The sequence below is a fragment of the Triticum urartu genome, chromosome 2, assembly GCF_003073215.2.
Source record: "Triticum urartu cultivar G1812 chromosome 2, Tu2.1, whole genome shotgun sequence".
In the NCBI taxonomy this organism is placed as follows: domain Eukaryota; kingdom Viridiplantae; phylum Streptophyta; class Magnoliopsida; order Poales; family Poaceae; genus Triticum; species Triticum urartu.
Genome location: NC_053023.1, coordinates 570,538,091 through 570,552,405, shown reverse-complemented (window position 1 = coordinate 570,552,405; position 14,315 = coordinate 570,538,091). Strand labels below are relative to the sequence as shown.

General features: G+C 44.4%; 2 protein-coding genes across 3 annotated transcripts; one reads left to right on the top strand and one right to left on the bottom strand.

The window, feature by feature from the left end:
* Positions 1-4,418: 4,418 nt before the first annotated feature.
* Positions 4,419-8,772, bottom strand: LOC125538832 (pentatricopeptide repeat-containing protein At1g06710, mitochondrial-like). Its single transcript, XM_048702131.1, has 3 exons — positions 5,766-8,772; positions 4,903-5,352; positions 4,419-4,805 (listed from the first exon to the last, which is right to left on the bottom strand). The coding sequence occupies exons 1-2, from the start codon at positions 8,622-8,624 to the stop codon at positions 5,311-5,313; spliced, it is 2,901 nt and encodes a 966-aa protein (XP_048558088.1). The 5' UTR covers positions 8,625-8,772; the 3' UTR covers positions 4,419-4,805; positions 4,903-5,310.
* A 113-nt stretch (positions 8,773-8,885) lies between these two features.
* Positions 8,886-10,921, top strand: LOC125538833 (uncharacterized protein ycf20-like). Of its 2 annotated transcripts, none has more exons than XM_048702132.1 (2): positions 8,886-9,171; positions 10,009-10,921. In XM_048702132.1, the coding sequence occupies exon 2, from the start codon at positions 10,041-10,043 to the stop codon at positions 10,506-10,508; it is 468 nt and encodes a 155-aa protein (XP_048558089.1). In that variant the 5' UTR covers positions 8,886-9,171; positions 10,009-10,040; the 3' UTR covers positions 10,509-10,921. The 2 variants fall into 2 exon arrangements, with proteins under 2 accessions (XP_048558089.1, XP_048558090.1); XM_048702133.1 differs by having other exon boundaries at positions 8,899-9,175.
* Positions 10,922-14,315: the final 3,394 nt, after the last annotated feature.

The window sequence follows — 14,315 nt, the reverse complement described above, 5'->3', positions numbered from 1 at the left end:
CTGACGACAAACATGGTCTTTGTCGTCAGTTCTTTCTTTGCCGTCAGCTTTTATGAATATGAGGGCAAAGACCTTCTTTGCCGTCAGCTAGCAGCCGGTAAAGAGCTGGTTGACGGCAAAGATCCTGATTTCAGTAGTGTCTAGCAAATTTCAACGGTGGATATTCCACCAAAGGGCTATGTAGCGATCTTGTAGAACATCTTAAGAGGAAACTAAAATTACTAACTTCTATGTAAGAACGTGATCAAGAGACGAGATGCTTTGATTATTTAGAGGCATACTAAGTTTGCTCTGGTTTGGACAAAAAATTCACTAAGTACCCCACATGCAGGCTCTAGCTAACAATTCGGTCTGGTTTCCTATGTTAAATACTTCAAGGAGATCATGTTTGAATACATGTCAGGCTAAGCTGACGACCCTAAGTTGAGTGTTGCATAGCAGAGTAAGATCAGACATCACCATGATCTAACTATACTCACACTTGAGCTATCATAATGCTCTATTCAGTGGTTTTGATCAAAGAAAGCAATGAAACTCGTTCTGGATCAGATAGAAGATTCTCAAAATATCCCTCTAGCGAGCCCTGGCTGAAAAAATCAAGCTAGCCCTAGATATTTCATGAAAAACTTTGTCTAGATTGATGACATGCCCAACAGACCGCAACACGCCAACTTCTACCAGACAGACTAAGATCACATATCACCAGAATTAGTCTGCCAACTAGGCAACAGATGATACATAACTCTGCCTATCAGGTTGAGGGTCTTTCAGATCCCAAGGATTTCTAAGAATCTTATTTCAGTTACTTTTGATCTCATCATAGGTATGTCGATCGGAGGAAATCAAGCAGTCTGGTCATCATCTCGGAACCATTTGGACAAAAAAAAGGATCAACAACCAAGACCTTGAAGAGCTAGGAGGCTTCTGATGGTGCCATGACCCTCGGGTATAGCTACGGAGGACAAAAGAGGCCCAATGACAGTAGGGTGGCCCAAGCCTGCAACTCAACGTCCGCCGACAATCCGAAGCGCATCACCACCTTGGGGGACAAGACGTAGACTCCTCTCCGTATTAGGCTAGGAAACCATCTGTATACAGCATATATTAACCGATCATGTCCCCCAGACTAGGAAACCAAATGTAGCTTATGATAACTCCTTGGCCGACTCGGGACTTGTAACCTACCTTGTTCACCTATATAAGGCCAGGCAGGGACCCCTCCTCCCTCCATCACACCTGATTCTAGCTGACATTTGAGACTTCAGCCCCTAGATAGTCTTGCGACCGACCCCCTGTAAACGCATACCCTAGTTCTCATACGAGGCTCGATCATCAAGGTAGACAAGTAGGAAGGAGGGTATTACCTCTGTGAGGACCTAAACCTGGGTAAATTGTCTTTGTGTGCACCACCCGGATCTTTGTCACGTAAACTATCCTAGATGGGTATTGACGAGAAAATATCACGTCAGCAAGTGGCGGGGTTTGATCATCGATGGTTGCACCTAGCATGGGGCAGTGCTTACACGCCATGTCCTTGTTGAAGGCATTGTTTGCTCTCCGGGGGTGAAACCACATGACGTGAGTAGTTGGATCTTGCGACGACGGGACTATGAGCGTCTTTTCCGTTCTAGAGGTGTTACTTTCAAAGAACCTTTCTCGTATTTCATGCGGGGTCAACGATGGTGGATAGTTGGGCGCGTCGCTTTTCTTTTGTTTTTCCTTCTCATTAGTTTTGTTTGTTGTGTACACCATGCCTTGACTAAGTTTCAATATTGTGTTATGCAGAGATAGGATATAATTGGTATCATCTTGATATTAATACATTGTCTTTTATCAAGAATAAAACAATTCTCATGAAAAATAGATGGTGATTCAAATAGGAATGTGCGGCATTACAAATGTCTCCTACTTTAGTTAGATGTGCAACATTACCGATGTCCACACCATGGATGGGCACTGACGATGAAGAGGATCTCGGACTCATCTAAGGGTCAATTCTTTCGGGATTTATGGCTGACTATGAAAATAAGTTGTCCTCTCCCCAGATTATTCTACAAGACCAACCTAAATTTTATTTTAGAAGGCTAAAATAAATTTTAGGTTGGTGCTTCTAAATTAAAAAAAAAATTAGGTTGATCTTGCCCTAAAGCTTCAGCGCAGCCATTTCGTGGTGCAAGGATTTCCTGCTATCAATTTAAATCTCCATGTATGCATGCTTTCCCTTGGATACTTTGCTTGACCAAACTGATGTTAAAACCATGACAGTTTCTCCAACAGAAATCAGCCATTGTTTGAGAAGAACATTTCTAACAGCGATGCTTAAGATTTGTGGAATGTACTTTCTGCAACTCTAGGAGTTGTCGGCTGCATTCGATCATAGTTGACTGTCTTTTGTTCCGCTGACATCATTTTGCGGCCGGTACATTTAGCAAGTGATGGATCTGGACATGTGAGTTGTGAGAGCGTCAGCAAAACGATCGCATTTGTCAAAAAATTGCGGCGTCCTTGGGTCCCAGCGAAGACAGGAGAAGGGATGTACCATGTCGAATCAAATCCTAGATTAAACAAATGAATTTGCTGTGAAACGTTTAGCGGAATTTATTCCTGCGCCAACAGGTTGTGCAATATTTGCACAAAATCTTGTTTTTCCAAACACCCGGATGATATGATTCAGTTCTGAAAAATATCGCCTTTGACGGATTTTTCTTCAGTTTGTCTTCCTTTGCCAGAGTAAAGCGACAGTTAAAAGGCACAATAATATTGCAGCATTTGTACCAAAGATGACGGTCACAAATATATGCTCAGAGAATGCCGACATTCTTGTGTAATGGGGGCTCAAAATTCTCCATGCTACACTTTGACCGGTCCAGCCTCTTGCTCGAGATTATAGGCATAATAGCATAGACTCACTTGCCAAAGTTCCCAGTAATGCGTTCATGAAATCCACTAACGTCCTCATAGTACTAGCCATCACTTCTACATTCTAGCATCCTTCAGAAACCTAAGGCTGAGTTCAAGGAGAACAATCGTTACCCCACGAACAGCAAATATATACTTTTTCAGTTAAAAAAAAAGAACACCTCATCTGGACTTGTACTGATCATTTTGCATGAAATGTGAAAATCTGGGATCTAGGTGGATGTAGTATATCACAACCAACAACTAAGTAGCATGCCATCATCATGGCCCACTAAACTATTTAGCGGATTACCCTTACTATAATGGTCATGAACATCAGTCTGCTTCAGAACCCTCAAAAGTTGATAAAAACATCTAGCTATGTGAATAGATGATGCAATACCTACTAGCTATAATTCACCTTTACTTTTCACAAAAATGCTCCCCATATAATTCGTTAAGAGTACTCCTCTGCAGGCATGGCAAGGTATATTCCATGGCAAATAATTGCTTTCTTTTAAAATTTTCATTTCCATTGAGTGGCATGACTCGAGCAAAGATTCTTTATGGCATGGAGAGAGATATGATGCTAATTGGAGATTACATGCAGCCTTAACACTTAAATGATGCAACTACCAAGAGAAACAATAAGGAATGCATAATAAAAAATTCATGTGATTTACCGATTCCACATTCAGTCACAAAAGTGGCACCCTGACTACACAATGCATTGAAGAGCCATCGATTTTTTTAGTATGTTCCCCTGCAATTTAAAGTATAAATGTTAGAAGTTCTGCAGAAGCAAGGTATCCTCTTTCCAATAAAAAGTACTATAGCACATCCTCCTATGCTTTTCTGTGAACATATATATCAGAAATCACAATGACATACCATGTATGTGAAGTTGGACTATGAAGATATATGCACCACAAATTCGTTCGATTCAATATTCAATAGAAGCCATACAAGCACACAACACTTCCAAATACTAACGCAAACACAGTACAAAGTAACTAGTGCTTCGGATATGGTAGCTGCATCTAGAAAAGGTATAAGATATATTCTTATAGATGTGCAGAGATACAAACATATTGCTTGAGTCATTAATTTATAGAAGTACTTGACATTTGATGTCTAAAAATTCAAAGAAACCATGCAGCTTGGCAAATTTTGAGCCGTCAACACAATGATGCTGCTTCCTGACATAGAATATGCCTCCAATCTAACTGTAATATCTTCATCACATCAGGGTACCATAGCAGCCCAGTTATAAACATGCCAAGTTCCCAGAGTCCTCAACACAATTGGTTGCAAGTATACTATTTCATATGAAAATAATAAGGCTAGATATTGGTAGTGCAGAAATCTCAATAAAAACTCATTGAAGAATACTTTCTTCATACGAAAACAAATGAAACAGAACTAAATGTCAGAAACAAGCTGAGATCAGCAAGGACTGAAATGTCACAAAATGCCAGAGCAAAACAGATGTCAGATATTTTGATGTCGAAACAGAAACAGATGAAATGTTCCACTATGATGGAAGCCACTGTGTATTCACATTTAAGTCATATCAAAACATCAAAGCAATACACACTAAAAATTGCCCGGTAACAAAAGGGTGAAAGATATTTGATTTTGTTCATGCGATCACAGAGCATCTCTGTTGCTATACCACTAAAGCAGAACATGAAGGAGCTAGAAGGATACTCAAGTAAATCATATCAAAGCAATTGTATTGTTTCATATGGTATATCACTGAAATGATGAATAAAGAAGGGTTATGGAACTTTCATGCTATCTTCACCACCAGCAAGACTTCTGTAACCATCACCATCTTATATACAAAGACTAATCTTGATAGCCAGTGAAATTTCTTTGTCCATCTGAAGATGAACCAACCATCCCTAAATTATGCAAAAACAAAAAAGGTTAAAAGGGTCAGAAGTTACTTTGGTAAATGGCAGTTTAAAACAAAGATGAGATAATGCCCTAATAAATTACCTCATCAAAATGGGATGGAATTTGCATCGTGTGATGTCACAGTTAAGCAGGTAACGACCTAAATTAACTGCCACTATTGACAAATAAAGTTCTGCTGACTCTTCAAAAGGTTGTGCTTACGTGAGTGCAATTTGACTGCATGCAGTGTACTGAAGATTTTCTTCAATCATCATGATCATCAGCAGAAGCAGCACCCATACATGTAGCTTAAGAATCAATCTTATCTCTTTGTAGTGCAGTGCTACTCCAAGTCCTGGTTGCTGTTTTTCTTCAGTCATCCATGAGTTGCACATTTCTGTCTCAGGGTGACTGGATCACACCACATCTTAGAGCAAAGCATGAGACGTAGAGATGCGACTTCTTAGGGGAGAAATTTGGAGTTAAAATGTACAGTAAGGTACCACAGCTCTACCCTCCATCACAGAATTTGTTACCCTGCCAGTTCACACCCTGGTCCAATATAAAATATTAGTAGTCATAAAGGACTAAACTATGCAACAAACTAAGCATTGGATAAAACTCCTCCCGAAAGTAACTTTGGTATCTAACATGAAATCAGAAGGTAGCTCCTGTCCACTTCAAGTGGGAAATGCAATATGAAACCAAACTGTAGAGGCTGTTTAAGGTATATTACAGGTGCTCTTCAGTTTGAATACACAATTTGAGGGTGAACTAAAATTAGCAGAATAATTGTGCCAAATATGCTCCATAAACAGACATGCTATATTTACCAGGAAAGCTATCTAAGTGGAGCATTACTGCTGACGGATATTATGTGCCTGACAACAGTTCATCTACATAGCAAAATAAAAGCAGATGATAAAGAGATGTGTTCGAACAGTATATGCAAGAAGTGGACTGACCTCCTGGCATATGCCATAACACAACTGAAGAGCTTCATTCCACTTATTCATTTCAATTAGTCCCTTTACAAGACAAACAAAGGCACTTAAATCTGGTACAATGCCTTTCCTGGTCATTTCACTATATAATGCAATTGCTTCTTCAACTTGAGATGATAAACAAAGTGCCTGGATTAATGAGGTGTGCATGTCCGTGCTGGCCATATTTAGGGATGACAAGACTTCCATCATCTCTTTGTGCAACTCCAAGGCTGTCTCCAGTCTACCAGCCTTGGAGAAACTATCAATGAGCATCCCATAAACAAGAGCTATCGGTGCTGTGTCATGTGATTCCATCTCCTCCAACAAACCAAGAGAAGCAAGAAACTTCTTGCTGAAACCCTGAACTGTGTTGTGGTATCCTTGCAGATACTTTGGCCAGTGGGTCTGCTTCATCTCATCAAGCAGTAAATGGGCATCGTCCAAAAGACCAGCAGCACAACAATGGTTTATCAGTATTCTGTATGTAACATAGTTGGGAGCACATCCTTTTGTCTTCATTTGCATAAAAAGCTTAAGACCTGCATCAACTTTACCAGCTTTCCCTAGTCCGTGTATTAGGGCAGTGTAAGTTACAACATTTGGACTGCATCCCTTCTTTTCCATCAATGACAGCAGGTTTAGGGCTTTTTCAGTTTCACCTGTTTTACAGAGCCCATCAACCATAGCTGTGTAAGTGACGACATTTGGATTACATGAATCCTTTAGCATTTGAGACAAAACTTTCATTGCAAGATCAAGTCTCCCATCCTTGAACATCCGGTCAATCAAGGACGTGTATGTATGCACACTAGGCAAGTAACCACACTTAGTCATCCGCAGAAATACCTTCTGAGCACTATCAATTTCTCCAACTTTGCAAAAACCATCAATCAGAGCATCATAAACAATCTGGTTGGGCTCACAGCCAGATGATACCATAGCATCTAGCAACTCATGAGCATCAGCCACCTTTTGAGCTTTGCACAAACCATCTACAAGTGCACCATAGGTGACAACATTTGGAGAAATGGTGTCTGTGTCCTTGCCTTCAAAGTAGAAATCAGATTCTTTACTGTCAGAAGTCCCTATTAATTTGGCATAGACTTCGCAAGCCTTTTGGATTTCGCCCGCCTTACAGAGGCCGTCAATTAGTGCACTATATGTAACGGCATTTGGATAGCAGGAATCATCAACCATTCTGTGGAAGATGATATTAGCCTGACAGAGCTGCTTAGATTTCAGGTAAGCATGAAGCAATGCAGTATATGTCACTACATTTGGTGAGCAGCCAGCACTTCTCATCTCATCAAACCAGCCCTGGGCTTGTTCAATGAGACCAGCCTTACAAAAGCTATCGATCAAAATTGTGTATGTGTACACATCCGGATTAACACCTACCTTCTTCATCTCTTGAAATAAAAGGAAGGCCTTGTCTACCCTGTTAGCCTGGCACAGAAAAGTAATCACCTTAGTGTACGTGCTTGCATCAGGAACAAAGCCTTTCCTCATCATCTCCTTCATTATCTGAAATGCCTTCTCAAATTTTCCCACACCACAAAGGCACCGAGCAAAATTGGCAGTGTTAACCTTATTGAGAACGCAGCTAGCAACCAGCATCTCCTCGTAGACTTTCTCTGCCAAATCCAACAACTCAAGATTTGGCAATTCTTCTCGACCACAAATGCTTCCAATGAATATGTTGTATACAACATAACCAGGAGGACAACCGCAGTTATTCATCCTATTAAACAGTTTATATGCATACGCATAATCCTCAGCATTGCAGTAAGTATGCACAAGTGAATTGAACAATGAAGGATTTGGATTGCAACCCTCTGTCATCATCATGTTAATGATTCTCTTGCACCAGCCAAGCTGCTTCTTTTTCAGAAATCCTGAGAGCAGCGTCCTATATGTTACCACATTCGGGATATACGAGTTGCACCGCATCCTGTGAAGAAATGACATGGCCTCATTGAAAAGGGAGGCCTCCATCAGTCCACTGATCATCTGGGTGCACAACACAGTGTCGAGCTTAAAATCCTCCCTCTCTATCATGTCAAGTGCATCGCCCCAACGTCCCTCCTTGCACAGAGCCTGCGCAAAGGATCCGACTGTGGACCTGTCCATGCAGAACCCTGATGCCGACATCTCCTTCTGCACTCGGAACCCCATTTCCACCTGCCCCGCGCTCGCAAGCACCTGCACGAGTGCATTGTAGGTCACCGCGGACGGCCTGTACCCAAAGTCCTTCAGCCTCCCAAGCTCCTCAAGCGCCTCGCCCCACATGCCTTGGCGGCAACACCGCCGCACCAGCACATTGAGCAATCTGCCGAGCACGTCACGATCATCCTCCCCAATCTCCCTAAGCAGCCTCTCGGCGGTCCTGGCGCGGTCTTCGAACCCCAAGACCTCGGCGAGCGCGTCGTAGCAGGCACCAGTGTGGCTGTAACCCACCTGGCGCTCGGCCCAGAGGAAGAACCTGACGCAGAGCTCCGGGGAGCGCACCGCCCTGAGCACCGCGACCACGACGGAATCGGTAAGGAACTCGCGGTACCGTCGCAGGAACCGCTCGGCCTTGCCGTCGAAGTCGGCGCCGTAGGCCCGCACCGCCTTGGAGATCAGGACGACCTCCGGGGGCGGGAGGGCGGCGGCGGGGGGCGCGGGGGCAGGGTCCCTGATAAAGGCGAAGTCGTGGAGGGAGACGCGGGGCCCGGGGCGCGGCGTGGGCCGGTCGACGAGGCCTGGCAGGAGGTCGCCGGTGTCGGCGGCGTGGGAGGAGCGGGCGCGGCGCAGGGAGGCGCGTAGGGCTACCGCCGCCGCACGGCGGGTTATCATGGGGGGGGGGGGGGGGGGGGGGGGGGGGGGGGGGGGGCGGCGGATGGGCCGTGGAAATGGAGGCAGAGGCGGCGGCGGTGGTGGGGTTTGGTGGCGCCCCGGCCATGGAGGTTTTGGGGGTGGCGGAGGTAGGGGATAAACCCTAGTGGCGGAGGGTATTTCGGTAAAAGAAAACGCTCCTGTAACTGTAATGTGTATACAATCTAGTAGCTCATGGCTCTGACGGTGGGGCCCCGGTCACACAGACGTAGAAAGTCGCAGCCCGCATAGCCTAGTCCGCCACACCACACCTCCCTCATCTCTCCCCTTCCTCTCTCAGTCTCAGTCTCAGTCTCAGCCTCGCTTCTTCCTTTTTCCATCAATTCGTTGCCTCCTGATCTCTTTCGTTTCTTGGCTAAATCCGTCCGCCTCTGTAGGTGAAATCTGGGGAGCGAATTGTCGACTCACCTGCCCTGAAACACTTGATTTCCTGGGTGGTTGTAGTTCGCGCGCCAGCTGCTCGACGCAATTCCACTGCAGAATCTTCTGTGCCATTTGGGGAGCACAGGTGAGTTTGAACTTTATCCCAGAGGCAAATCATGTTTTCCCCTTGTTATTTGGTAGCGCTTACTGTTAGGCATATGGCATTAACGGGCTTTAGTCAAGTGTTAGCAAATTCATTGTTTTGTCAGTCGGAAGTTCTTGTTGCGTGATGGTAGTTCCTTTTGCCAGATCTGTTAATTGGGGATAGTGTGCGCTGCCTTAGCTGTCCGATATTATCAGGCTTTTCAGCCGAAATCGCTGTGGGGTTGCTTTCTGGCTGCAGAATGTATGTAAACATATTTTCTTGAGACAAATATTTCATAGATAGCTAGAAATTGAGTCACATCTGGAGTGCAGTGTTACATGGATCCAACAGTGCCATACGCCATTGTCGAAAGATACAGTTTACCCACTTTAACATGCTTGATGCCTGTGAAGTGTGAACCATTGCAAGTGTTCCCCTGCGATTTGTACTCTGGAATTGCTAGCAAGCTAATGCATCACTCTGGTCTAGCATTTTCAGCTGTTGGAAATCTTTGGTATACTTCCTAGTAGGATCTCCAAGGAAATACGGCATTTCTGAATTACCATACTTTGCAAAAGATTAGCTAAAATGGTCTTTACCTGGACTTTTGGTTTCTCTTCTCTAGAAACTGCATCTTCGGTTTCTTCAGATATGTCATAGCCTGTAGGTGACACTGGTATTGTTCTTTTTTTCCCTACCACTACTTGTGTGAAACCTTCTCTCCTGCCCTGCTTGGTCTTTTTTTCTTTTCTCGACTTAATCATACTAGTTTCCTGCTAATTCTTGTCATCGGGGCAACAACAGCATATCTAATTGCATGTCTATGTTTTTATTTAGAAAAAATCTTCAGGCGGTGACGGTGTTTCTTTATGGCGTGTGCGCCAAATTATATTGCCATTGGCCTTGCCAACTATGGTTTATATACGGGAACAAGGGTACTCTCACCGAGCTACAAGAACTTCCCACGGAAATCCTCCTACAAGTTTCTCAAGGTCCGTGCCCTGCAGGGAAATGATGGTCGTAGAAGGCTGATTGACATAATCCGAATCATCCCAGAGCTGTCAAGAAACTATTTCAAAAGCGGGTCCAGGAGAGCTCTTTTCGGCGGCATCGCGCTACTGGGTGGCTTTTATGTTGCACAGACAATATCCCTGTCGTTCGGTGCTTTGGGCGTGAACGATGTTATAGCAGCAGTTGTGTGTGTGCTCCTGACCGAGTACGTGACAAAGTTCTACTACAGCCGGCCTAAGGTTACCTTCGCCGTCGCGCTCCTCAACAATTTCAAGATGGGTTTCACATATGGCCTCTTCATTGATGCCTTCAAGCTTGCTAGCTGATTTACGTTGCCTCCTACCGGTGCTTCACATGCATTTTCATCGCTGTAAGTGGGCAAACATGGTGAGAAAACGCAACACCATGTGATGATGTGTTACAGGGATACATGCCTTTCTCGGTCTTGCATTTCTGTGTGAAGATTGTCCCATTGCTGGTACAGAATGTGGTGTTACGATACCAGGTCCAGTGTGTGTCAATGCGTACTATTGGCTATCCTAATTGTGTGTAGAGCTTTGATTTGATTTTATTAGTCAATTCAAGCTGTGGCACTTGTGGCTATCCAGTCTAGGGTAGAGTTTGATTTGCAGGCAGTCTGTAGCTTAGCCCTTTGTGCAGGCAATGTGTAGTTTCTGTTCATATTCTCAGATAAATTTCTTGGACCAAAGTACCAACCGGATGGCATGCTGTTTTGATCTTCGTTTGCAGCTAAATTTTATGTTTAATACTATCAGATAATTTTCGCGTGGTGGATCAAAGTACCAGCACGAGCTTTTTGTTTTGATGCAGCAAGGTGTGTTACCTCGGCTGTCTTGTCTTGTTCCCAGAATGCATATTTGACGCAACATCTGAGAGTACTGTAATGGTGCGCACTAGCACAGTTGACCCTCGGTGGTGTCGAGAATATTTGAGTAGCAGATTTGCTTTGGTAGCAACTGGGCGCGCAAATTGTAGATGTGCCATCAAAGATCAAACTGCAGTGAAGTGCCGTACCTGAGCCTGCTCAGGAGATAGTTTTTTTGTTAAACAATGATGTGGATGCCAGACTAGCAAATATATTCTCATATAAAAAGCTTACATAGTCGAAACTGTGCAATTAGTTCATCATGTTGCAGGTGAACGTGGTTTTCCAATATATATTTTTTACTTTTTTAGGCTAATAATGTATTTTACTATGTAAGTTTACCATTAGCGAGCCTACTTTCTGAAGGAAAAAAAACGAGGGAAGCTTACTTTGTGATGGGCAGGTCCGCGTAAAAGCCCACCATGTCCTGTGCCTGCCCACCGCACGCTCAGCTCACAGCCCACAGCCCGCTACCACGAAGAATTTGTCCCAATCCCGTCTGCCGTGCGGGGAACCGGGCAAGTGCAATTCTCTCTCTTTTTCTAGCGTGCTACACGAGTGCGAAATGACACGCCCGAAATGATTTTGTTGCGGTAAACTGTGGGCGAAATGCGACAACGCGAGGTGTCCGGATATCCCGTTTTCTTTTGTGGGAGAAGAACGTCGCGACGTTGATTTTGGATCCCGTCGGCCGTCGGGTCTCCGTGCCAAATTGGGTCGGCGTCACGAGTCACATCGCATTTGCCACATCAACTTTTGGAGGCTGACAGCTTCGTTCCCTGCATCTGCATGGCCTGCCTGCCCCAAAGCTAAAGCCGGGCGAAACGCGACGTGACATGGGTTATGGGTCCTCCAAATCCTAACGTCAGCGCATCTTGCCGGATCAGACAGCTGAGGTTTGCATCCAGGGTGGTATTCTTACTCTTTTTTTATATCACACAAAGAGAAACGGTAGTGTTGATTGATCTTTTTTTTTGTTGGTGGTGGTAACGTACTACTGTATGTGCGACCCGGTAGGGGTAAACAACAGACCAACGGAGCCTCCACTAACGATCGGCCGCCGCACCACACGAAAGCGGAGACAACAATCCGCAAGACGAAAAACATGTTTCCTCAAACACGAAAGCGGAGGTTTGCTCAGCCTCCACTACAACAGTGCTCCCCGTGCATATACAGATACACTGCACAAGCACGTCAGCTCGGGTATATTACCGTTTCATGGTAAAGTACGCGTACAGCGAGGGGAATGAGTAATGACGATGAGCCGCCGATCGTCAGTCACACAATCTATCGAAACGATTAAACTAGATACGTGCAGGTTGATTTTGGTCAGCTCTCTCGTTGAACGTCTGCCGTTTTCCTTCTACTAGAAGCTGTGGCGCTGGTTCATTAGGCATGGTTTCACCTGCAGTATTATAAGTATTACTTGAGCATGATATTCCATTACAAGTAAGGAATGCAAATTATTAGCAGTACGATTAGTTCGTACGTGTGGCGATCTCGGAGTTCTTTTTTTTTTGAGAGTATGTCAAAGACGTACCGTATTACCATAGAAGGGAGAAACATGTTTTATAAAAAACCGTGCTATGACGAAAATGCCTACACGGTTACTCCAGCTCCAAAAAAGAACTGAAAAACTACTCTCTCACGAATCTATTTAAACCCTCAACTCCTATACCCGCCTTCTTCCAAAGCTTGATCTCCTCGTGGATGAGCTGAAGAAGGTTGATGTCCGAGCGCACTTGATCATCCGGTTGAACACTCTTGCGTTCCTCTGTTTCCATAGATGCCACATGGTCAAGATGACAAGCGGGTCAAAACCTCTCTTGAGCTTTCCATGGAAGGACTTCCGAGCCTTGTCCCGCCACTCCATGAATGTGTCCTCGGGACTTGGGATTTGGATGTTGATTTGCAGCAACTGGAAGCAACCACTCCAGACTTGCCTCACATAAACACATCTAGCGAGGATATGATCTACTGTGTCCTCCTCTTGGCAGCAAGTATAGCATGTCGAAGGCGTCTCTTGGAGTCCATGTCTCGCACGTCAGTCCGAAGTCCAGAGCTGGTACTGGGAGGCAAGCCACGCAAAGATTTTCCACTTGAGAGGCGCCCAACTGCTCCAGATGCATTGAGCGGCGGCAAACGAGTCATGCCCTGACATAGCATCTTGTAGGTGGATTTGGCACTATATGAGCCCGTAGCACTCCAGGGCCAGTAGAAGACATCCTCCTCCGATACATTCCTTTGGATCGTCGCCACGGTTTTGAAGGAAATATTGCCTTAATGAAGTTATTATTTATTTCCTTATTTCATGATAAATGTTTATTATTCATGCTAGAATTGTATTAACCGGAAACATAATACATGTGTGAATACATAGACAAACAGAGTGTCACTAGTATGCCTCTACTTGACTAGCTCGTTGATCAAAGATGGTTAAGTTTCCTAACCATAGACATGAGTTGTCATTTGATTAACGGGATCACATCATTAGGAGAATGATGTGATTGACTTGACCCATTCCGTTAGTTTAGCACTTGATCGTTTAGTTTGTTGCTATTGCTTTCTTCATGACTTATACATGTTCCTATGACTATGAGATTATGAAACTCCCGTTTACCGGAGGAACACTTTGTGTGCCACCAAACGTCACAACGTAACTGGGTGATTATAAAGGTGCTTTATAGGTGTCTCCAAAGGTACTTGTTGGGTTGGCGTATTGTAGGTGGATTTGGCGCTATATGAGCCCGTAGCACTGCAGGGCCAGTAGAAAGACATCCTCCTCCAATACATTCCTTTGGATCGTCGCGAGGGCTTGTTGCAAGTGTATGATTTGCATGTGAGCTGTGAAGGAGAACTCTCCCGTAACGTCATGGACCCAAGATCCCTCAAGCAGCGCCTCCCGTGTAACGCCCTCAATGCGGCTATATCTCACACGTGTCGAAGCACGACTTAGAGGCATAACCGCATTGAAAGCAATGTCGCAAGTGAGGTAATCTTCACACAACCCATGTAATACATAAGGGAAACAGATACATGGTTGGCTTACAATCGCCACTTCACACAATTACATGAATAAAGCATTACATCAATCAGATACAAACAAGGTCCGACTACGAAACCCAAAATAAAAGAAGACTACCCCAAAAGCGACACAGATCCCCGATCGTCCCAACTGGGCTCCAATACTGATCAACTGAAAAACGGAAACAACATGACGAACACGAAACTTCAACGAGCTCCTCCT